The sequence below is a fragment of the Equus asinus genome, chromosome 14 (genome assembly GCF_041296235.1).
Source record: "Equus asinus isolate D_3611 breed Donkey chromosome 14, EquAss-T2T_v2, whole genome shotgun sequence".
Lineage (NCBI taxonomy): Eukaryota > Metazoa > Chordata > Mammalia > Perissodactyla > Equidae > Equus > Equus asinus.
The window spans coordinates 46,707,283-46,731,887 of NC_091803.1; the positions used below are offsets into that span (position 1 = coordinate 46,707,283).

Genomic DNA, 24,605 nt, shown 5'->3' on the forward strand with positions numbered 1-24,605 from the left:
AGCCGTCGTAGTGCAGCCCGGGAGTTGTAGTTCGGTGGACGCCTTGCGAGCATGCGCAGTAGGCGGGCTAGCGCCGGGGCTTGCGGCGCTAACTTCCGCCCCGGTGGCTGAGCGAGTTTGGGCGGAGTCGAGGGCGTGCGCCTTCGGTAAGTGGTCTGCTTCCTCGAGGCCGGACCCCACGCCGGCCTGGGAGCCCTTTGCCGCTGAGAGTCTTTTCAGGGCGGTTGGGCAAGGGCCGGGAGCCCCTCTCACGCTCCACGGTCACCTTCCTGCGGCGCGGCCCCTAGTCCCGGTGACCCCGGCCCACTGAAGACCGCCAGGCAGGGTCCCGATCCCTGTGTCCGAGCCCGGACTCCCTCTAGCCTGTGACCCTGCTTGTCTCATCCCTGTGTCGCTGCAGCGGGAGCGTGCGCACTTGTTTCCCTCTCCGCTTCAGCCACAGTACCTAACCCTAGCACTGAGTGCACTGGGAGTACTCAGTGCATCCTTGCGGAGTGAAAAGTCAGTCAGCCCCACTCCCATTCTCATCCTGCTTTCCGCTGAGTGTTTGGATCAACGCCGGAGAGAAACACATTTCTGAGAGACCAGCATTTAAAAATTAACTATGAGTGGGATCTTAGGGATCAAGAGGAGTGCAGGCTCCGCCTTCTGCATAAAAATAGAATAGCATTAAATTCTTCATCCAGGTAAGGTGCAGGATGTAGGAAAATGTGTAAGGCAAGGGGACAGGTTCTAATCCTGGCCTTTGTGCTGAGGAGCTAGCTCTGACGTGCTTTTCTGTTAAAAAGGACTGCTAACAGTCATGCCTTTCATCTCTATCTCTAGCTCCTCCAGCCATTGAAATGTAAAAAGAATGTAAGTGAAGGTGGTTCAGGTGCTTTGGAAGAAAGGAAACCTGAATCCATTTTGTAAAAAAATAATTGTTTTACTCCTATAAACAGGTTCACCCCATAGGTGGAGGAGTGCAATGGAGAGTGGGACATAATTGCAGATAGCTCCAGTCTTACATCCTCCCAATTTAGCAATTCCCAGGAAATTTGGAACTTCTCCCACCCTACCTGTATGTGAAGTCTCACAGGAGAATTCCGACAGGCCCAGCCTATGTCAGATGCCCCTTCCTGGGATGTGGGGAAGGGTACGGTAATGAAAAGCGCCACAGGAGCCCATGGAATAGAGAGGGGCTCTTTCACAAAGGAAGAAGATGCTGCACTCAGAAGTGGGGGTGGAATGCTGGCAGATGAACGCATACAGGAAACCAGAACAATCATTTATCAGCCACATTGTGTGTGTGTGGTGGCAGAGAGGGTATAATATTGGTGAAGAGGTTAATCTAGAGGCACATGTGTGCTGTTCTCTCCTTAAGACAAGGTAGCAATTGGGAAGGTGGGTGCGGGCCTCTTGAGGGGAGAGGAGAACAGGGACAGGACCTGGAATGTGGGGCACATGAGAAGGAGCAGCTGGCTACACCACAAGGACTAATTTAGGGAATTCATCAGCAGACACAGGAATTTGGCTGGGGAGAAAACTATGTTTTTTGATATTTCTAGTGCTTTCGCTCCTCTGCTTGGATTATGGAGGCAGTAAAAGAAAAGGAGAGAAATAAATTACAAGGAGCAGAGTGAAGAAATATGGGATAGTTTTTTGCTGCCTTTTTCCAACCTCTTTACCTCCCTTCAGAGTTGAGCCTTTTTCAACTGTGAGTTTGCACATCTGTGACACTCTCATGTCTCTGATTCCAGAAAGACACTCCTTTCACTGGTATCCAGCAGAACTGTTTCCCAGTGGTATGAGAAGTGATGGAACCTAATCCTGAGTGGAAGTGGCAACCAGTGAGCCACTTCATTGAAGCAAATTATGGCTGCAGCAAGGAGCCCCCAGGCACACCCATCCCCAAGCAAGACCTCCACACAGGGACAGAAATCAGCCCTTCATAGCAAAAGCCCTGACTATGAAGCTTCCCGCCAGCACTTTAGGCAGTTCTGCTACCAGAAGGTAGCTGGCCCCAATGAAGCTTTTAGCAAACTCTGGGAACTCTGTTGTCAGTGGCTGAGGCCTAAGACACACTGAAAAGAGCACATTCTGGAGCTGCTGATCATGGAGCAGGTTCTGAGCATCTTACCAGAGGAGATCCGGACGTGGGTGAAGGAGCAGCGTCCAGAAAATGGCGAGGAAGCTGTGGCTCTGGTTGAGGATGTACAGAGAGTGCCTGGGCAACAGGTGAGAAAAGGAAGGCAGAACCTTGTGGTTTTGGTTATGAAGAATTGGGGGTGAGAAGCACAGGAATCGAAAAACTGGAGAGGCGCTCCGTTCAGAAATGCACAATAGCCCTCTGCCACCCACCAGAAAGTATTAGCTATCTTGGGTTGGTCCTATGTCCTTAGTCTATGGGAAGAATTTCTCATTTGCTGAAATAACTTGGACATTCTTATATTCAGTAAATGTTTAGAGTGGTGAAAACACTCAGAAAAATTCTCCAAACAAGGCCAGGGAAAGGACCACTATTCTTTACTCAGAGGGTTGGGAAAATTAGAGATGTTGGTGAATGAACATCTAATTTCTTTTGCTGGAAGGTTCCTTGAGGGCAGAATGTCATGTGTTGTACACAAAACAGTTTTATTAGAGCTGATCCTTGCTGCCTGGATAAAGTGGTCAGTTTGGGACATGATGAGTTTCACAAAATATCTGCTTGTAATGGTGGTGGGGCAAGGCCTCTCCAAGGGAACATTTGAGCTGACAGGTCAAGGAAAGAAGGAGCCAGTTGTGTCAAGAGCTGGGAAGAGAGTACTCCAGGCAGAGGGCACGCAACACTCCAAGAGCCTCAGGTGGGGGTGGACTTGGCATGTTTGAGAAGGAAGTGGGGACTTGTGGCTGGAGCTTCAGGATCGAGGAGAAGAGTGGTGTGAGAGGTGAGAGGAGGGCAGAGGCCACCTTATGCTGGGCCTTTCAGGCTGCAAAGAGGAGTTCGGCTTTTATTTTGCGTGCAGTGGGAGCCACTGAAGAGTGTTAACAGAGATGGGCATGATCATATGTTTTAAAAAGATCTGCTAGATTCTGTGTAGAGAGAGAATGGGTTAGAGGGTCCAGCAGCAGAGAAGATGCGGATAAGAGGCAATGACAGAAGTCCAGTCCAGACAGAGGATGGTGTCTTGGACCAGGCTGGAGGGTGTGGAGAGGGAGAGAAGAGGACTGATGCAAGGGATCTTTTGAAGGTAGAACTGGCTGGACTTGGTGATGCATTGGATTAGGGGGGAGAGAAAATGGCAGTAGTGCTGAGATCACAGGAGCTCTCTCATGTGAAAGCTGATGCTCTCATTTCCAACACATGTACACCACTTTAGCCCTTCTGGTGTGTCAAGGTCTATGCTAAGAGCTTTCATGTAAATGATCTTAATCACTTGAGACCAAATTCTATTCATGTTTATTTTATTACAGTGGCTCTGAGAATATTTTTCTTCTGCTTCGTTATGTCTCATAGCACTTTTTAATGCCACTCTTAGGGGTTGTAGGTCCAGCTTAGGCGGGAATTTGTAGTGACAGATGATAGAGTCTGTTCTCAGGGGGATTCTGGGAAAGACTTGAGAGTGCTCATCAAGGAGACGACCCCTTTAGGAGGAGCCGGAGAGTCACTGAGATCGCATCTGATCCAGGGGCTTCATCCAGAGGAATGGGCTTTGGAGGGGTCACGGAGCTCATTCCAAAGACCACGGGAGCAGTTAGGAGGTAAGCAGAGGCCTCTGCCCTCACCTGAGGAAATGCAGGTCTGAGCTTGAGTCTGCCCCTGGGCTCCAGATGAAATGCCTTTGAAATACATCCAAAAGACAAGATTTCAAATTTCGGTTGATGGTAACAGCACTTGAAATAATCTTAGAGATCATTTATGTGTTAGCCTAATCCTCTTTTATTTCAGTTTAATTCTATTCCTTCTGAATCAGGTGTATTAAAGGGAGCATGTTTACCTTCACCTTCTGCATAGCAGTTCTTTTTTTTCTTTTTGGAGGAAGATTAGCCCTGAGCTAACATCTGCTGCCAATCCTCCTCTTTTTGCTGAGGAAGACTGGCCCTGAGCTAACATCCATGCCATCTTCCTCTACTTTATATGTGGGACGCCTGCCACAACATGGCCTGACAAGCGGTGCATAGCTCTGCACCCAGGATACGAACGATGAACCCCGCGCTGCGGAAGCGGAACATGCGAACTTAGCCGCTGTGCCACCAGGCCAGCCCCAGCAGTTCTTCGTTATACCTAAAGACTTTAAACCCCCTTTCCTATCTAGCTTAATTTCCTCCAGAATAGATTTCTCTTATTATTTTTGCTTTTCTTCCAAAGCTGTAGTTGTTATTTTTACTGGTCTTAATTTTTTTAGAAAAATTTTAATTAAAATTTTTTTAAATTGAGGTGAAATTCACATAATATAAAATTAGCCGTTTTTCTTTTTTTTTTTTTTGCGGGAAGATTAGCCCTGAGCTAACATCTGCTGCCAATCTTCCTCTTTTTGCTGAGGAAGACTGGCCCTCAGCTAACGTCTGTGCCCATCTTCCTCTACTTTATATGTGGGACACCTACCACAGCATGGCTTGCCAAGCGGTGGCGTGTCCGCACTGGGATCCAAACCAGCAAACCCCAGGCCACCATTTCGGAATGTGTGCACTTAACCACTGTGCCACTGGGCTGGCCCCATTTCCTTTTGATCTTTGGGAACATCTGTGCTCTGTGGTGTGTGACTTCTGTGGCGTTAGGGTCTGTGAGTAAAGGAGGGCGGGACTCACTGTGTGGCGCGTGCTGCTCCCTCTGCTCGTGGGCTGCCAAGATCCCAAGTGTTGTAACCTCCCCGGGGGTCACAGAACTCTGAGTGTCCTCTGAAGCTCATCAAAATGAACCATTTCCTTTGTAGAACTCTTGAAGATTGGTGATCTGGGAAAGAATATGTTATCTTGGTCTGAGGAAAATTAAAAGGGTTGAGTTACTGTCATATTTGGAAGAGTACTATGTTTATCTCTGGGTGGTGGGGATCTAAGAGATTCCTTCCCATTTTCTATTAAAAATTTGTTTTTCTGTAATGTGCACATATTTCTTTAGAATGAAAAAAAACCTTTCTTCTTTTTTTTTTAAGGCTCTTATGCCAAGAATCTTGTTAAAGGAGCATCACAGCACATGGAGAGGCCATTGGGTATGCTGGTGATCCTCAATCTTGAGTGTGCCACAGACTCATTTTGGGGGTGTGTTCAAACAGATTCTCAGGCCTCACCCCCCAGCACTTCTGGTCCGAGTAGATCTGAGGTGAGGCCCGAGAATATGCATCTCTGAAGGGTTCCCAGATGCTGCTCATGCTGCTGGCCCGGGGACTGCATTCAGAACCTCTTCTCTGTGGCTGTTGTGTGGAAGCTGCCCTCTAACAGTGGCTCTTTCTCCCTCAACCTGGCTTACTCTGCAGGCTCCCAGGAACCATCCCCAGAAGAGGGGTCTTCGAGACCAGGAGACAGGTGCTCTGCTTTGGATAGGAGGGGACCAGGTGAGCTGTGGCAGACACCTTTTTTCTCTTGAAGTTCCCATTTCACCTTGTACTCACTCTCACCCTAAAACTCCTTCTTTTCTGGAGATGTTAGAAAGGGTTTTTAGGTGGTCCATTGAGCTTTTCTTGTCTTGTTTTCTTATTCTGTCTACTCTGCCATCATCACATGGTTCGTTACTCGCCCCGATCCTTCCCTCAGAGGCCTGACCTCCGTCTGCCTTACTATGCCCCTGATCTCATGACTGCGGTCCTGTCTCTGCCCCACCTCAGGCTAGCGTGGTGCTTTTTTATCGGTAGCAGCAGACCCCTGTGTTGTTACAGGGACCACTCCTGTGTGAGGACAGCCCTGTATCGTGTGTCAGGAAGGACAGATGCACTGTGGCCCTGCACAGAGGGCCTTCTACGGGGGTATTACATGGAAGAATGACAGAAACGTCTCGCTGGGTAAGGATCTGCATTCCCTTTAGGTCCAGAATGGATGTGTTCAGTTGTTCACAGAGAGACAGAAAGAACCCAAGAAGGAAAGAGACACACAGAGACAGTGGGGAGTCTGTTAGGTAGAGGGAAAGAAGGAAGAAACAGGAAAATATAGAAAGTAAACAAGAGACACAGAGATAGGAAGACACAGACAGAGACTGTGACAGAGACAGAGAGACAAAGAGAGAAACTGAAAAAGAAAGCAAGAGAGGGCTCATGACAGGGATGGATAGCATGTGTGACAAGGAGCAAGAACAAGGGAGGGGACATGAGACTGAAAGCAGTGGGGACAGAGAGTGTGGGGAGGTCAAGGAAAAGGGGGAGGGGAAACAGAGAGACAGCAAGAGAAACAGCACAGGAGACAGACAGTAGTCTTAGACTGTGGGAGAAACAGATGAGAGATGAATGAACGTGTGCTCACACACAGAGCTGTGCTATGTCCTGAGCGGCAGAGGAGAGTAAAAACCAGAACAACCTGGCTGTGACAGTCTGCTTCTGTGCCCAGGCCCTTCAGGAGGCACCAAGAGCCCTTTTGCAGGGTCTCAGGACTGATCTCTTGCCTTCCTCACATCAGTTCTGTACCACATGGGCTGTTCCTCCTCAGAGCAGCCTCCCTGACCATCAGATTCAGAGACACGTGCTCTGCAGCTGGCTTGGGCTTTGATGTCTCCTCCCTGCTTCTTCACATGTAGGGTTTCCCATTCATGGTCTGAATATCATCTTGGGGCTGGATCAAATAGAACACTGGGGACCCCCCTCCCCACCATGGCTGCAGAGCAAGGAAAAGTTGTAAGAGTTCCACAAGTGAGACTGGAGTGGAAGCCCATGAAACACCAGCAAAGGGGGAATTAAAAATCAAGGTGACACGAAAACAGCTGGCCTTGGTGGACCGGAAAGTGGCAGGTGCGCCCTGGGCTGCTGAGAAAGCCAGGACTTTCCTGTCTGTTCTGAGTGAGCCTCGGTTTTATGAGAAACCCCAGGTACACCAGCAAAGCAGCCAGCTATGTGGGGAACACTGAGTTCTTGTGTATAAGGCTTCTACCAGACTCAGGAGCACTGTTGAACCAAGTTCAGAAGCCTCCAGGCCAGTTACTCTCGAGGGAGACGAGGCCACAGCCTGGAGTCCTGTGCCTTTCAGAAGGAGGTGGGAGCTGTGCTGGCCTCACAGGGCTCCTCCACTTCCCCCAGGAGCCAAGTCAAGGCCCATGGAGATGGAAAAACGTGGGGTATGGGAACACACTGGAGGGCTCAGATAGTACCCATCCAACAGCAAGCAGCCACTCCAGGAAGGTGGGAGGCCTCACACTTGCAGCCTGCTCCAGAGCCACCTGGGTGAGGAGCTCTCTCTACATGTGTCCTGGTACTGATGACCTGTAAATTAACCACTCCCTGACAGAGGGCCTTGTCTTCCAGTTTTGAATTGAAGATGGTTCCTGTTCCTCACTGTAGGGGGTATGCTGAGGTAAAGGCTATAGTGGATTCCAATGTGAAGCCACTCATTTGGCCATGTGCAGGTTACATGGAGGGAAAAGTAGTACCTAAACCTTTATGTTGTCTGGGTAACTCAGGGAATTTTCTTTTGAGTTTTGAAATTTGAAAACCAAAACCAGGTGTGTTTCTGTCACCAAAGTAGTGAATTATCTGGGTAGGTGCTATACCCAGATTTTTTACTGGAACATAAAAGAATGAAGATGATGTTAGCCTGAGGAATGAGTACTATGTTCTCTATGGAAGATGGGTGATGTCCTGGCAGGTGCCACTGTGTGCATTCAGAAGGCTGTCATTTTAGTCTAGGAATCAGGTTCCATTGCAGCTGTCGGGCTAATGGAGCAGAGTAAGAGTCATCAAAAAGAGTGCAGGGGCAGAGGGTGAGTTGCATTTTTTGTTGGAGTTGTCAGAGTAGTCCTCATTGAGAGAATGACATTGGAACAAAGACTTGAAGGAGGAACAGGAACGAGCCATGTGGCTCTCTGGGTGAAGAGTATAACGCAGAGGGAACAGCCAGTGGAAAAGCTCTGAGGCTGGAGCAAGTCTGGGCAAGGAGGCCAGTGTGACTAGAGCAGATTGAGAGCACGAGAACAATAAACAAGATCAGAGTCACATCACTTAGGGGAGTGCTATTGAAAGTGACATGAACTGAAATGGAGAGCAAGCATTTAGAAACTTAGAGCAATTTGACATTGCTGCACTATCCAACTGCATGTTTATTGTATTTTTAAAGACAATCAAAAAACCTGGTTCTTTACAGATAATTTGGGAAGTACTATATTCGGCATTCTGGCCCTAGATATAGAACTTTGTAATTACTTTTACTTTCTGAGCGAAATGGGGTGGTTTGAAAGGTTTCTGAGCAGAGGAGTAATAGTTTCAAAAGGATCCATTTGAGTATTTCAATTAATTTGGCCCTTAACTCTACCTAAACGTTTGTTTGTGTCTCCTTCTTGTTACAGAGACTTTTATTGGACTGTGCCTCATTGAAGGCAGGATCCATGTCCTATTGATATTTGCATTTCTCAGAAAGTGGCATGGTAGACACTCATACATGTTAGTTGAATTGAATGAAGGATAGGGGCCCACTTTGACTTCTGGGTCAAGAATAGAACGTAGGAGGTCAAGAGTGGAACCAAGCAGACCATGTAGCAGGCCATGCAGTAATCCAGGCTTGAGATGATGGCTTAGAGCAGAGTGGATGAGAGGGGGTAATGAGAAGGGGCTGTGTGCCCTTGAGAGCATCATGACTGGATGTTATCAGAACGTCCTTGTTGGGACAGCTCTAGACAAATGAGCCCTCAGTGACTGGCCCAGATGGGCACCCCTTTGAGGAATGTGTGGTGTGTTCTGAAACAACAGCCAGCCTGTTTGCAGTTTCCAGACATTTACTCCTTACTCTCACCTTGTCCTAGTTAAGTGCTGTAAGTTAGTTCCTTGTATCTACATGGATGACAGGAGAGATAAACAGTCAGGGATGGGTCAGATCAGGAGGGACTTGGGCATCACAGGTGGCAGTAGGCAGAAGTATCCTATAAGTAGTTCTTCTCTCCTCTAACTCTTTGCTTCCCTCCAAGTCTTGCATGTTCACCATGTCCTCTTGTGCAGCCACAGGCCCTCAGGGATCCCCACAACTGTGGAGCCAGGCGAGCACGACCCTTGTGAGTCATATCTCAGGGGAAACGAGTGGGATTCAGGATAAAGGGAAATAAACAGGGCAGCTTTAGAAAATACTCTGCATCACAACAAGAAGGACCTGCAACTAGGATATACAACTATGTATGAGCGGGATTTGGAGAGATAAAGCAGGAAAAAAAAAAAGGAAAATACTCTGCAACTCCTCAGCTAAAAGGATGTCTTTTCGACTACAGTGAATGCTTTTGTTTTAGGAAAAAACCCCACAGGGAGGTGTGTTCCCAGGAATGACAGTAGCCAGTGTGGCATAGTTTGAGAAACTAGGATGTAAGTTCTTGGGCTGCTAAAACCCTGCACTGTGGTATCCACTCCTCTCTGATCTGATCACTGTGTTTCTTGTTCCCTGGCAGCAGGTGTGCACTGGGGCTATGAAGAGACCAAGACACTCCTGGCCATTCTCAGTAATTGTCACTTTTATGAAAAACTCCAGGCTCGTCACCAGAACATCCAGATCTATAGGGCCATGGCAGCACAACTGCAGGAGCAGGGCTTTCTGCAGACCCCAGAGCAGTGTCTCACCAAGTTCAAAAGCCTACAGTTACGTTACCTCAAAGTGAGGAGAGGCCATGTGCCTGAGCCTTGTACTTTTCATGAGGAAATGGATGTCCTTTCAAGCTCCTGGGCTTCCACAACAACTGTTACAAGTGATGCTGTTTGTGGCCAAGAGGGAAGTGATATGGATGCTGGAGAGTTGAGTCAGCAGAACAGGAAGGCCACAGAGGTTGGAGAAGTTACCACTGTGGATGGTGCTGCTGGGGATGAAAAGGACTTCAGGGATCCTGGCCAGGAAGTTAGCAGACTTGACCTGTCACTCCTGTTACCCAACAGACTTGGTAAGACTCTTGGCTCTGGCAGTCAGAGGATGGAAAGTCCACTTAGAGACCATTAGCCTGGCAATGAAGAGAGAGCCATTTCTGCTTCTGGACTTGCCATCATCTTTCTGTTGAGCTTATACAGACCAGGGAGTCTTGGTTTTCATGGTGTTTAAAGATTGTTTCTCTTGCACTTTGGACTCCAATTTTGCATTTGCCAGACTGTTCCACAGAGTCCATGTCACTTTTTCCCATGGAGTTCCAATTACCTTGCTTCCTTAGATTGCCAGTTAGTCCTCCAGCCCAGACTCTCTCTCCTTTCCTCTTTCTCCAGCACTGATCCTCCTTTCATAACCTAAGTCCACACTTGCTAGCTACTCAGCAACTTGCTCTCTTCATGTTTGAGGTGGTCACCCAGGGTGGCCTTTTGTTTTTCTGTTCACAGAAGCTAGGCCATTCAAGAATTCAGAATACACGTAAAGACAGACTGACTGGTGATGCAGAACTTGACTCTTTGCCTCAGTTTTGTCATTGTGTTAGATCATCCAAAAAGAAATAGAATAGGAGAATAGTTGGTGGAGTTTAGGGTATATTTACCTGTGACCACAAATTTCGACCTTAAACATACTACAATTGGAGAGAGAAACATAGGCTTTTAATTAGCAGAAGACTGAATCACGTGAAGAATTCCAGTTAGGTGTTTCTTCTTTATGTAGTTTAATTGTTAACTCTTTTCTCATTCCATTTTTTTTCTTTCTCTCCAGTCTATTGTATTTCTCTTCTTCCAGATTTTGGGGTCAAGAATGGGATTAAAAATGAGAATGTGAAATGGGATGATTCAGAGGAAGCAGAAATGAACAAGGCTCAGTGGAGAAAGTCTAGTGAAACTTTTTGGTACTCTGAGCTAACAAGAGGCTGGAAGGATGAGCCAATGTCAGGCAGGCAACATAGATGTTCTCCAGGTGAGAGTGAGGAAAAACCCCCATCCCAGGAGAGGATGAGTCACCAGAGACTTCATACTGGGAGGAAGGCCTGTGGACATCTCCTGTGTGGGAGGAAGTGCTCTCAGAGTTCTCCCTCACCATCAGCCAGCTCCGGAACTGGAAAAAGCTTCTCAATGTCACAAATGTGGGAAAAGCTTTAGCCAAGGTTCTTATCTTGTTTGTCATCAGAGAATCCACACAGGAGACAAGCCTCACAAGTGCAGTGAATGTGGGAAGGGCTTTAGTGAGCACTCCACCCTCACAACTCACCTAAGAACTCACACAGGGGAGAGACCCTACCAGTGTGGAGAATGTGGGAAAAGCTTCAGCCAGAGCTCCAGCCTCATTGTCCACCAGAGGACCCACACTGGGGAGAAGCCCGATCAGTGCCCTGTCTCTGGAAAGAGATTCAACAACAGTTCCTGGTTTAGCAGCCACCACCCAGTCCATCCTGGGGAGAGCCCATATGATTGTGAGCAGTGTGGGAAAAGCTTCAACAACAGCTCCCACTTCAGGGCCCGCCAGAAAACGCACACTGGGGAAAAGACTTACAGGTGCTGTCAGTGTGCAAAAAGCTTCACGAAGAACTCTGCCCTCATACGCCATCAGGGGGTACATAAATGAGATACCCACATCACAGGAAGGAGGAGAGATGCCATGAGTGTGTAGGAAACCTGACAGATCAATTCCTTAGGTCAACATGTTTTTCAGAGCTTCCTTCTGCTTATGGTGGAGAGTTCTATCAGCCAATCCCTGGCTTAGCAGTAGAGTTACTGACAACCAGTTAAGCACTTCAGAACCATGTCCGGGAATAGGAATCAGCATATGAATGATAAACTCTAGCTCCTCCTACAACTCCAGAGTCCTGTCTCACTGTGGACTTCAATTTTTCTTTGAAGGGAAGAAGGCTATAGGATCCATAAGTCCTGCCAGAAAGCAAGAGTGTCCTTGTTTTGAACAGAATGAGTGGGTAGTGGTCTGAAAAGTGTTTCTGCACCATGCCAGGGAAGGAATTGTTTCTCCTGGTGGGAAGCACATCTACAAGGTAATAGCGTGGACCTATTCTTAACGAATAGTTGACCTCTAGGCACCTGCTGTTAGGTACTGCTGCTAACTAGAGCATGTCACTACTCTGGAATCCAGCCACCACCAAAAATGGAACAAAGGGTAGGAAGGATAGGTTAGGCCACTGGTTTATACTAAATCTAAGTGACTCAATCTTAGAGCAAGTGGAACATCTTGAATAATCTTTGTAAGATTCCTAATTTTACCATCAACCCCATCCCAGTTCCTGGTTTCTTGTCTCTTATAGTGATGTTTTTACAAGTTTATAAGCATTACTGTTTCTGATGAAAATAAAGGTGTTTCTCCCTCCACTTCCCTGGCCTTTGGTTGTAATTTTCTCCCTTGGGAACATTATACTCACACAGAAGCCTGCAGGGTTCTGGAGAGCATATAAGTGTAGAGCCTGCTTCAGGGCAGTAGGACATGCAGAGAAGGAATAAGGGGCAAGAAACGGGGAGAGGAGGAATAGAATTGCATTGGGAAGGGTTTGAGCCATTACTGAGAAGGGAGATCACAGGAGTAAGAAAATATAGGGGCTGCAGGAGGCTCTGACTGCAGGTGCAAGGAAGGGTTGGTGTGAGAAGCACTAAACAAAATGTAAAACTTACTGATCCCGATCAAGGGAATGTTTAAGCTTCTGTAAAATCAACATGGAAAAAAGCATTAAAAGATAGCTGTACTGTCCATGGTTCTTGGCCTGTGCATACAGGGTGTTAGCACCTTAACTAAGCTATAGTGAAAAGCAAGTGTCACAGTCTCTGCTTGAGCCTTTTTGAGGAATTAAATATGAGCAAAGGAGAATGTGCATTCTACCTCAACCAAATTTCTTTTCTTTTCTTTTTAAAGATTTATTTTTTCCTTTTTCTCCCCAAAGACCCCCAGTACATAGTTGTGTACTTTTAGTTGTGGGTCCTTCCAGTTGTGGCATGTGGGACACCACCTCAGTATGGCTCAATGAGCGGTGCCATATCCGCACCCAGGACTTGAACCAGCGAAACCCTGGGTCTCAGAAGCAGAGCGTGCAAACGTAACCACTCGGCCACGGGGCCAGCCCCAAATTTCTTTTTTTTTTAATTTTGGGGAAGAAGGTGAATGAAAGGCAGGATGTAAGAGTATACTTCTGTGTTTCCTCAGGGTGAGCCTTGCCTGGGCCACTCCACGTTTCCCACATACACTCTCCTGGAGCATGTCCCTAGGACAAGCTACACAGGCCAATTCCCAGAGTCACATACTTACCTCTGCTCTACACAGAGGGAAAAATACTATCTTTGAAAAGCTCAGGCAAAGGCAGAGAAGTGGGCTTGAATGTACCCTGTTTCGGTCAGTCCAACATCACTGGAGATTCATGGTGGGGAAAAGGGAGACAGCCTGGGGGTGGATCGATTACTCAAGGGCTTTGGATACCAATTCACTTAAGTCGGATTTGATAAAGGAGGAAAGCTAGTGGAAGTGTAAGGAAATAGAGGTACTCATCAAGGCCTCACCAGCAGGTTCCTCCCACTCCTGGGTCGGCTGGGGCTGGGGCCGGGGAGTGGGATGCTGCCGGAGTCCCGCCCCGGCTGAGTCCAGGTTCCTGAGGGTTGGACGGCGTCGGCGCAATGAGGGGAAAATAAAGGGGACGTGAGACTTGGGTTGGTATTAGCAAGTCCAACTTTACTGTGCACAAGTGTCGTTTTTATATTTTTCCGGATTCGTACAGAAATAGCTCTACAAATATTCTCAGAGAGATAAGGAAGTAAAAAACGAGCACAAGAATATTTATTAGCATTCTATTCTATAGAGCATAAGGTTAATGGTAGTGTTCTCCGCAATTAACTAGTGTTTGTTGTCTCTAAGCTAAAAGAGATAGGTACCTAGACACCTGTCATAATTCATGGTAAAGTTAAATCAAAGAGAGAAGGTCCAGGCCTCCAGACAGGACAGCATTCCGTCTGGTTACATCCTGGGGGAACCATCCCTGCCTCCCTCAATCATTTACACCATTAGTGTGGATGGTTAATGGGAACAAAAGGCGACTCCAGGGTGTCTTATCCCCAGCGCTATTTGCATTCTCAGCGGGCAGTTAAACATCTTTACATTCCCGCGCCCTTTAGGGGGTGAAAGCATTTCTTTGTCTTTTAGGTTGTAGAGCTAACAGTCCCTTAAGCACACTGCCCGGAGAAAATATCATTTTGTTAGTAAAGTAAAGGGCTGAAAAGCTAAGCTAAACTATATATCTTCAAGAATAAAAAACAGAAATAAGTATAGCCATAACCTTGATAGAAAGCATGCATATAATTCAGAAAATATCAGGGGTGTCAGCCGGCCATTCTTCACCGAGGGGCATCCCTGCACCCCTCGGCCCTTCTACTCATCAATTATTTATTATTTATTGCTTTTAGGAGAAAACCTCTATAACATTTTAACAGAAAGCAGAAGGTCAAGAATAATATATAGATACTTCTTGATCATCCAATTAACCAGCAAACTTGGAGGGACGATGCATATGTATTTAGACAAAGAACTGGAGGAAGAAGGAAACATTAACCAGATGGAGGCCATAAACCTAATTCGACATCTTATCTGGGCAGGATTCCTTTCTGCTTGTCTCAAATGGGACTGTGTGCTCCTCGAATAATCAACTGAAAAATATCTTGAAAGTTACCTGCAGGTGGTCACATTCTCTTACTATATCTAATTTTCCCGGGAGGTAGTGCCTCCCAAGCAGCCACCCAAAGGAGTGAAAACTGGAGGTTAAGAAAGGAAAAGGAATGAAGGGCAATTAGAAGCAGCACAGGTTTCAGAACTATGTGAGGGGCCGGTCGGTTATTCTTCACCAAGGGGCGACCCTGCACCCCTCCGCGTTAATCGGCTGGACCCTGTCAAACAGCCGATCAAATGATGTAGCCACGGCTCCCGGCAGGATGCAACTGTTGAACTCCTTACATTTTTGGGTGGCCTCCACCCTCCAGACTTTATCCTTTAGTCCACTTTATCCTCTTTATCCACTTTAGTCCGCTTTATCCTCTAGTCTACTAGGCAGGAAAAGGAACACAGAATACTAGAGTTCCCAAACTTTGCCTGTCAGCTACGCTGGATGGTCTGGGGTAGAGAGGTAAGAACTGTAGAATGCACTTGTGCATTCATAAAGGAAATGTTTTCTTTCTTTTTTCCTTTAATATTGGCCCTGAGCTAACATCTGTGGCCAATCTTCTCTCTTTTTTTTTCCTCCCCAAAGCCCCAGCACGTAGTTGTATAAGCCAGTCATAGGTCCTCTAGTTCTATGTGTGACGCTGCCTCAGCACGGCTTAATGAGTGGTGGGTAGGTCCGGGCCCAGGATCAGAGCCGGCGAACCCCCACTGCTGAAGCAGAGAGTGTGAACTTCACCACTATGCCACTGGGCCGGCCTCATAAAGGAAATATTTGATTGCATATAATTTATCCGCTATTGTAGTATGAGGCAAATACAAAAAGCAGTGAACTAACTAGAAACTATCTTCCAGAACCAGCCTCATCAGGCCCCTCAGAGGTAGAGGTTTTCCACACTAACTGACAGGTCAGTTTACAGCACTTCGCATTTATAAAAGACCTTTTGCTAACCAAAAGAAATCCGAAGAAAATTTTCACTTCCATGAAAAAAAGGCAAAAAGTGAAAATAGTGTTCAGTGTTTCTTTTACAGCGAGCCATTACAGTGGCTAAGCAGTCAAACATATGGTCGCAACTCAAGCCTGAAAGATCAGGCACAGCGGACTACTAACCTTGCCCTTCGACTGGAGGCAAGCAGATGTAGAAGGTGCAGATGTTGGTGACCTGCCTGGACTGATGGATTCAGACAGTGACGGGATGTTAACAGATAACCCTCTTCCTCTCTCCTACACCCTGGTCTCCTGTACCTCCCACCACTTCAACCTCTGACGGCTCAGCCTAACACACCACCATCACCACCACCACCTCTCAGCCTTCCAGTGTGCTCACACTCTTCCCGATTCTGGTAAGTGAAACTACACTGTACGTACATTATTTCTATTTTATACAGGCTGTGTATTTATCATATCCTTCCTGCTTTCACTATGTTAGTATGTGAGGTTTTATGTGTTATTTGTATGATTTGGTAGGTTATTTTTTGGATCTGGGAACGCTCAAAAATTGTTCTCATATAAACTATTGGTAATTGCTTCTTTGCTTTACACTGCCTTGGCTTACGAAAGGGTTCATTGCAACACTCTACTTTAGGGTAGTGGGGAAAACCTGTACCAGCACCAGTCGGGCAGCAACCCCCAGGATCCGAGTCCCAGGTCTTCAGGACCTCTCTTCCAAGCTTCCAAATTATGACAAACACAACATCTTCCCTATGCGCCCCTAACCCCACATGTGGTAGCTGCTTCCTACAGTTGCTATCTCTGTTACCTTAGTGTCTGTCTCCCATTGTCTAATGCAGCGTCATCACCACACTAACCACTTGAGAAGGAATTTGATGTGGGTACACAAAAGGTAACACCGTCAAGTCTATAGATTTCCTCTGATGTGTAACAGTACCCTCCTGGTTTGGTTCAGCCCTCCAGACGTCCATTAAAAGCCAGTTAGTTTTGCCTGTAACTTAAATACTTGGGCCCTCCATGTAGTTTCTATACCTCCGTTTCTCACGGAAACATTTTAACTAACTGATAGAATTCTTCAATTGACGCTATTCCTTTTTCCCAAGGATTCCTAACCACTTACCACAGACTGGATCAGATATGCTCACAACCCAGAGAAGCAGGGCAAAGCCTACACATTGTCATCCTCGTCACACACCTCTTGTGGATTCTCAGCCTAAGCTGGTGGATGCATGGTCACAGCCAAAACAAGAGCTGGGCCCGTCAAGCCTACTTAGCTCACTTTCCTTTCCTCTTGCCACCTCTTCTATGCCTCTCCTGTGAGGGGACCGGCTTACCAGTCATTTTAGGAACTGCCCAGGACTTCTGGGATCCTGGACTCGAGTGTACCCATATCATCGCTCACTTTCTCACATGTGAATGCTCGCTTTTACCATTATCAATTCCAGACTCCGTGCAGTCCTGCTGCTCATCCTTGGCTTGACTTCAGGGTAGAGACAAAGAGAAGGACTGAGCGTTCTTTACCTGCGGAGAACACAGGACTCTAGCAACTACCCTCACAGTTCCCTGTGGTAGGGCAGTTAGCCTGAAAGATTTTGAACTTGGTGCCGCCCTGCTCTGGCATCTGGAGGAAGCTGTGCTCCCGAAGCTGCTCAGGCATTCCCCATACACTTGGACATTCTAGTGGCACCTCGGGAGTCTTGCATAAATTTTGGATTTACTGAGAATGGGAAGTAAAGTCTGGGTTTCCTGGCAGCCACACCACATACCTGCTATAATGGGTTAAGTGACTTGCATAGTGACTAAAGTTAAGGAGTTGGATTTTGAACGTGGGTCAAGTCAATTCCAAAGCCTTTAATTCCTTCAGTCTGTCGCTCTCAACACTCTTTCTGACTAAGGATTTCTGTGAAACCTTGGAATACAGACCTTATACTGCATGTTACTACCATCAGGGTAGTCTCGTGGCAGGGACCACAAGCACCGTGCCTTTGGGAGGACCTAGGCACAGCTTAGGCTGCATCTCACACTGATGACCACCAACTATCTCCCAGGAATGCTGTTGTGCCTGGCACTAGATTAAGACCTAGGTATTACACAGTATAAATTAGACATGGTCCCTTAGAAGCTTTTACATTTTACAGCCTAAAGGTAGAACAGGCAAAAACAGACCCATTACAAAGAAAGGAGACTCATCAGAGATCTCACTTGTTATAGAGGATGGTCACACAGTCCCCCTTACCATCGAGGCGTTATCCATCAGAGGCCATAGGTGATTAGCCATCAAGGCATTGTCCATTGGAATCTCCAGTTGGATTTGTGTTACAAATCAAGACTTCACACTCAGATACAGGAGACAGTGGCAGTAAGCTGGCATGTCAGATGTAGAATTAGTGTACTCTCTGCTGCTCCTGGGTTTGGCCAAGCACACAGTGGGGGCTCATCCTTTCATCTAGACTCTCCTTTTTCCTCTTAGCTTGGCTATTTAGGTAGTGCTAGATACCTGGCTATAGATCATTCCAGCTCTATTGTCATTTCCTCAATGGCCAAGTCACCTGACACTTCCAAATGAGATCTTCTCTCTGGAGATTTTCACCCCTCTGGTAGTGTCTTCTGATTCAGAATCACCCTTCCAGGTTGGACTAGCTCACACATACTCATTCAGAAAATTTTCTTATCAGTCTAAACTAAGATCAAGCTCTCTTCCTTGGGTAGCAGTAGGTCACCATGAATGCCCCAAATATAGACCAGCTTCATACATGACCCTTGTAAGAGCTACCATGGAATGAGCCTTTCTGAAGGGAGGACCAGAGGAATACGTAGCCTACCTTTGGAACTGAGCTGTCTCAGCCTAACATCTGCATCCCAATTCTGGTCATGACAGAACTATAAGATCATGTCTGTGATCCCATGGGCCCTGACAAACTCTCATCCTGGATTCGTCATGCCTCTTCCTTTTCCAGCCTGAGACTCTCTATCTCACCATTTTCTTTAAATAGCAGGGTTCCTCTTTAAGGGCTCATGGCATGAGTGGTCTGAGCAGGTGTTCTGGCTTTTCTCTTGGGAAAGCCCCAGAAGATAAGCTTCAAGGGCTCCAATAAAGCTTGGCAACTCTCCACATAACCTCAGGGTTGCTGGCTTTTCTGGGAGCACACACACCAACACCAGGAAATAAAATCCCACCACTGACACCCTACCTCCCCTACTCCACCCCAGATCATCCTATGGGCCAAGGGAAGAAAGGTACAGGAATAGAGATTCCCAGGAAGCCAGACCTAACAACTGGAATGAGGAGGGTGGTATGTGCTGCTGGGCAGAGTAGAAGAGAGTCAGGATCCCACTGCCACACCTGACAGTGGCAGAGAGCACGGCAATGTCATTTTTGCTCAAGGCAGTGCAGGGAGGGCTGTAGAAGGCCCCCAGCCTGAGACCCTCAGCTCTGTTACACTTTGCAGCACTGCTCTCAGCCCCCAGTGACCTACTCAGGGCCTCTCCTGACCGGAAATCCAGTTGTACTGATCTGTTTTCGGAAGAGGTGTGACTCAGACACTGAGGACTCAAGCAAAGTTCCCACAGCTTGCTGGGCATTATACTCCCTCCATCTGAGAGCAAGCACTTCAGTTAAAACAAGATTCTCATTCACAGAGCCGGCTCAGGTGAATACAACGTGCAGAGGAGAAAGGTTGAGTTTTACAGAGGGCAATATCTCCTTTCTTTCATTTTTGGGAGCAGAGATATACTGAAAACTCAGTGATTGGTGCGGGTCTCACCTCACCCTCCACCCACCCTCCTTCCTTTAAAAGAGAAAGAAAGTCTGTTCTCTTAGGAAAGCTGGCATAGACAACAATCAGAAAAATAAATAAGTGCTTAAGAAGCAGCAGCAAAATCAATGTTCTCCACTTTGTTACAGCTGCCTGTCCCTGAACCCGGGCCCTCTGTGACCTGATCTCCATTTTCCCTTACAGACTCCCCTTCTCACCACTCCTTTGGTCTCCTGGGTTCTCACTCCAAATCCTGCACCAAGCTCACTGCCTTCTCAATAATTGCTGGATGACATGTGCCCACACAGTCTTGGATTTCCCTGTGCACGTGGGTCAGACATTGCTTCAGCTCCAGGATCTTCTCCTTGAATGCAGCTTGGGCTGCAGCCATCAACAGCAGGGCTCCTGGAGCTGGATAAAAGCCTTATGAGGCCCAGAACTTGCTGATAACTGGAGAGTCTAAAGAGCTGGGGGGAGATCTCCAACATGCCAACCTCTCTGAGAGGTCAGCTTCTGCCATGAGCCAACTGAGAGAATGTGAGCCATAAAGAGGAATTCAACTGAAACTGAGGCTGATCTGTGGCCCCAAATTCAGTTCCTACAACTCTGAAGAATCACCTCCAGCTACTCCTCTCCGATAAAAACTTCACTCTGAAAAGAGAAAGATGTCAATGTGAGAGTTCATTTCTAGTTCACTTTCTAAGTGTAAGAAAGAAGGTATAAATTTATTTTTTATTTTTTTTTAAAGATTTTATTTTTTTCCTTTTTCTCCTCAAAGCCCCCCAGTACATAGTTGTATATTCTTCGTTGTGGGTCCTTCTAGTTGTGGCATGTGGGATGCTGCCTCAGCGTGGTTTGATGAGCAGTGCCATGTCCGCGCCCAGGATTTGAACCAACAAAACACTGGGCCGCCTGCAGCGGAGTGCACGAACTTAACCACTTGGCCACGGGGTCAGCCCCAGAAGGTATAAATTTATTCTCTGTTCAAATCAGCTTGGTCTATGAGACAGTGTTACCTAATAGAAATAGCACAGACTTTGACTATCAGGTGCATCTGGTCCACAGTTCGACCAGAACCCCACACCAGCTGGTTCTGGGCAAACTGTTCAACTTCTCTGAGCCTCTTTTTCTCATCTGAGAGTAATAACAGCTACCTTGCAGGAGAGAGAAAAATATTATTAGCTATTTGTAAAGTCTCTAGCCCAGTGCTTGGCACCCAGAAAGTGCAGAGTTAATGGTCTACGGTGGTAGCAAGAGAAACTCCATTTCACGGGAACTTCTTCATGGCATACCTCACTACTTGACATGTACATATAGGGTCAATATCCGTCATCCTCTGCAAGAACGTAAGGTTCTTGGGGAGCAGGGAATTTGTTTTGTTCATTGTTGAATCACAGCACCTCAAATAGTCTCTGCTGCTAAATAAATATCTGGCAAATGAATGAATGGGTGAAAACATATAAGGAAGACTGGGGTCATCAGACCTGATTAATTGACTGGGTGTCAAGTACTTAAGCATTATAGACAATACAAATGGAGACTAAGACTGGTTTCTGGGTGACATGTCTCTGACATCTGTCTCCCCTTCATTTCCACTACTTTGGCTCTAGGGCAGGATTCCTGAACCTTGGCACTATTGACATTTCGGGCTGGACAGGTCTTTGTTGTGTGTTTGTGTGGGTGGTGTCCTATGCAGCCTAGGATGTTTAGCTACATTCCTGGCCTCCACCCACCAGATGTGAGTAGCACCCGCCTTGTGTGACAACAAAATTGACTCCGGACATTGGGAAATGTCTTTGAGCAGCAAAATCGCCCCTGGTTGAGAACCACTGGTCTAGGGACATGTCATTAGCCCAGGCTGGTGTAAGAGACTTCCATCTGTCCACCTGGCCTGCCTATAGAGCAGATCCTCAACTTCTGGACTTTCTACAAATCTAATCCAATGGTAACTCCTCTGCTCAAAGCCTTCAAGACTTCTTGTTGCCACTGAAATAAGCCAAGATCTCCAAGCTTGCAAGGCTCTCCCTGCCATTCAGGGCCCAACCTACCCCTCCAGCCTCACTGCCCTCAGTACACAGTCCAGCATGGGCGAACTGGTTCCAGGTCCTGCCTTAGTACCTTTGCCCACTGAACTTTCCCTGTCTAGAACACTCTTTCCCCAAGGCCTGACTCATTCCTTCCATAGAAACTGAACACAAGGGGCTGCCGGTCTTCATCTCTCCCAATCACAGGAGGAAGAGGACCTGAACCTAGGCATGAGAAATGCAGAAATACGGAAACTTTTATGCCCTCAACGAGTGCACCATCAAAGAAGGCAAGAGAACCCACAGCACCACCACCACCTTCTTGAAGCCTCCTAACACTTTGAACTCCTTGGCGCTGTCTGTAACTCTCTCTTAGGGCGCCTTATCCTGCTCCACCTAACACCAGAATTTGTTTCTGACGGGTTCATCTCCTCCACTAGTTCGAGGCTCTCTGAGGGCAAGGAGCGCGTCAGTATTGTCTTCGTGTCGCCACCGCCCGGCACAAGGGCGCACAACGACGCAACAGAGGCTCGGCGAACGAGCGTTGTATTACGTAAACCGCAGGGCAAGAGGCTCCGAGCCTCTCAAAGGAGTCCTCACGGGAGACGGAACGGACCCGGCACCTCGTCCCCACGCCTCCCCAGACAGAGGGAGGAGGTCCCAGTCCATGGCCACTCCGAGTCTTCGCGTCGGGGTCTCAGGGGACTAGACGAGAGCGGCAGGGTAGAGGGCAGAGCCGCAGCGCCCCCGCCGGCCCCGCCAGGATAAGCCTTTCCAACACACAGACTCACGAGCCTCGCCACCTTTCCAACGCCCTACGCCGGAAGCAGCCCCGGGGCACGCCGGGACCTCCACAAGGCCAGACGCATGCACAAGGGCTACGCAAGCGACGCACTGAAGGACCTCCCGGTAAACTGGTTTCGGCCCCTCGCTAATCGACTGCAATCTTCGCCAATGAGAACGCAGGGTCCTCTTTGTGTGATACCCGCGTGCCACTCCCGCTCTTCGACAACCCAAAGCCTGGATGTGGCCGTTGGTTAATCCCGCTTATTTGTTTACTTGTGGTCTCTTTGGAGGCGCTTCCGCTTCTGGTGCTTCGATGTGTCTTTGTGTCAACGGTGCCTGGAGTCACACCGTGTTTTACAGACGTGACAGCGACAATAATGAAAAAACGTAACGCTCCCTGTGTGCTTGGCACAGTTCTAAACAAGTGCATACTAATTCGTCCTCACAGCAGTCCTATGAGGTCAATATTATTACTCTTTTCATCTTCCAACCAAGGAGACCGAGAGAGATTGTCTAATGACAGGCGTAGGACAAGAACTCGCTTCTAACCCAACTTTTTTCCTTTGTTTTTATTTTTTAACATTCCGTCAGTACCGCAAAACATTCTCACCTGAAGATGAAGTCTCTCCATCCCTTATCTCCCAAACTACATTCCCTCTCCAGAGGAAACAAATTTTCAGTGTGTACATCTTTCTGAACCTTAATCTGTCCTTTTGGTCATTTACTATATCTTTAAATTTTTTTCTGTTTCAATATATCCACCTCATCTTTTTTAAACTGTTGGATTTAGGCATGTACCACAATATATTCAATCTTCAATCGTTTCTCTTTTGTTGGACATTGAGATACTCAATTGTCACCTGCATGCGAGCGTGTTATCCTGGATTGGGATATTCTGCGTATATTTTCAAGAGGGAGCCTATGGATGGGAATGTGGAATGTGAGGGAAAGTATAGTGGAAGTTTCTACCCGTTCTCTCTGCCTTTGTTCTGGTCTCCCTTCATCCATTCATCATTTATGAGGATTCTAGTTGCACAATGAAGGAGTAGTGCTCCATCAGGATATGAATAGAGGGAGGTGGATGTGAAATAGACTGAGAAACCTCCTTAGAGAAAGTATTCCATCTTTGATTAAGTATTACACTGAGCAGTTGTCTCCAAGCACTCCCATATGCATTATCTATTTTGATCCTTACAATGTTCCTGTCCGGTATTATATTCATTTTACAGATGATGAAATGGAGTGCTAGAGAGATCCACCGGCTTCCATAGCTATTAGTTGCAGAGTACATCAAATGTTCGATCTGTGGGCTCCTAGTGTCATGAACTTTCTAAGGTATCTCCCTATTCAGAGGGCAGGGTAACTAGATGGCTGCATTGACAGGAGAGAGACATAGCAGGGTCTGATGCAGGGAAGAAGCAAGGGCAGAGCCATACTTCTCAGTAGCCTTAGTCATGTGTCTCTTCAGCCACCTAGACACTTCTACAGTGCACCCTTAAGGTCCTTGTTCCTGAGGTTGTACATGAGAGTGGAACATGCATGTATCTATGATCAGAACAGGATAAAAATAAGGAATGTGGCCCGATCAAGGAAGTAGCTGTTCCTAGGCTAAATTTAGTCAGAGGTGACTGTCCCAAAGAGAAGTCCACCACCACCCTGTGGAAGCTGCCAGTTGCAAAGCCTCTGTTCCTCTCTGTCCTTGGCTGAGCAGATCCTTGGCCAGCTTTGGCAAGATAGCATAGGTGCCATGGATCAAGCCCTCAAAGACAAGTAGGAAGATGACTGTCACCCGAAAGACCTTGAACTTTTTGAAACCTTTATCTCCACAGGTAAGCTTTATCAAGGTGGGTGTCACATGGAGGAACTGGTCAACTTCTGTGCTTCTCACAAAGGTGCAGCTGTAGCGTGGCAGGCAGCTGCCCTAGGGAGTTGTCAAAAATATTCTGCGAGGCCAGGGGTGCCAACTGCAGGCAGAGGCACCACTGCTTGACCACTGCATAGTGGAGGGCTGACAGATGGCAACGTGTGCTCAAGGCTGTCACTGCTAAGAGAATGCTCTCAGTGGAGTTGAGAGCCCGAACAAAAAGAGAAAAGAAAAAGCACCTGTAATCCCATCACATATCTGTGTATGTCTCCCAAGTTTTCTACCGTTCTGGGATCACAGTTTCCTTTATTATCCAAATGATATGATATTTCTTCTTGCATGGCTGCAGGAAGTTTTTTCTTTTGCTTTTTCTGCAGCTCTTTTCACTGGACATTACATTTCTTATGTCCAAGTTGGTGCACATAGCTGTACTTTATTCTCTTTTATTGCTGTATAGTATTCCATCATATGACTACCACAATTCATTCATGTATTCTTCCTGTTAGTGGACGTTTGGATTCTTTCTGGCTTTTGATGAGAAACAATGTTGCTGTGAACATTTTGTA

General features: G+C 47.1%; 1 protein-coding gene across 1 annotated transcript; it reads left to right on the forward strand.

Moving 5' to 3' along the window:
• The first annotated feature begins 29 nt into the window (after window positions 1-29).
• Window positions 30-11,722, forward strand: ZSCAN32 (zinc finger and SCAN domain containing 32). Its single transcript, XM_014833047.3, is given in 10 exon segments — window positions 30-146; window positions 1,740-2,217; window positions 3,558-3,714; window positions 5,410-5,510; window positions 5,832-5,862; window positions 5,865-5,954; window positions 7,989-7,991; window positions 9,521-10,003; window positions 10,747-11,062; window positions 11,064-11,722. Coding segments are annotated over 9 exon segments (2,070 nt in total). The 5' UTR covers window positions 30-146; window positions 1,740-1,854; the 3' UTR covers window positions 11,590-11,722.
• Window positions 11,723-24,605: the final 12,883 nt, after the last annotated feature.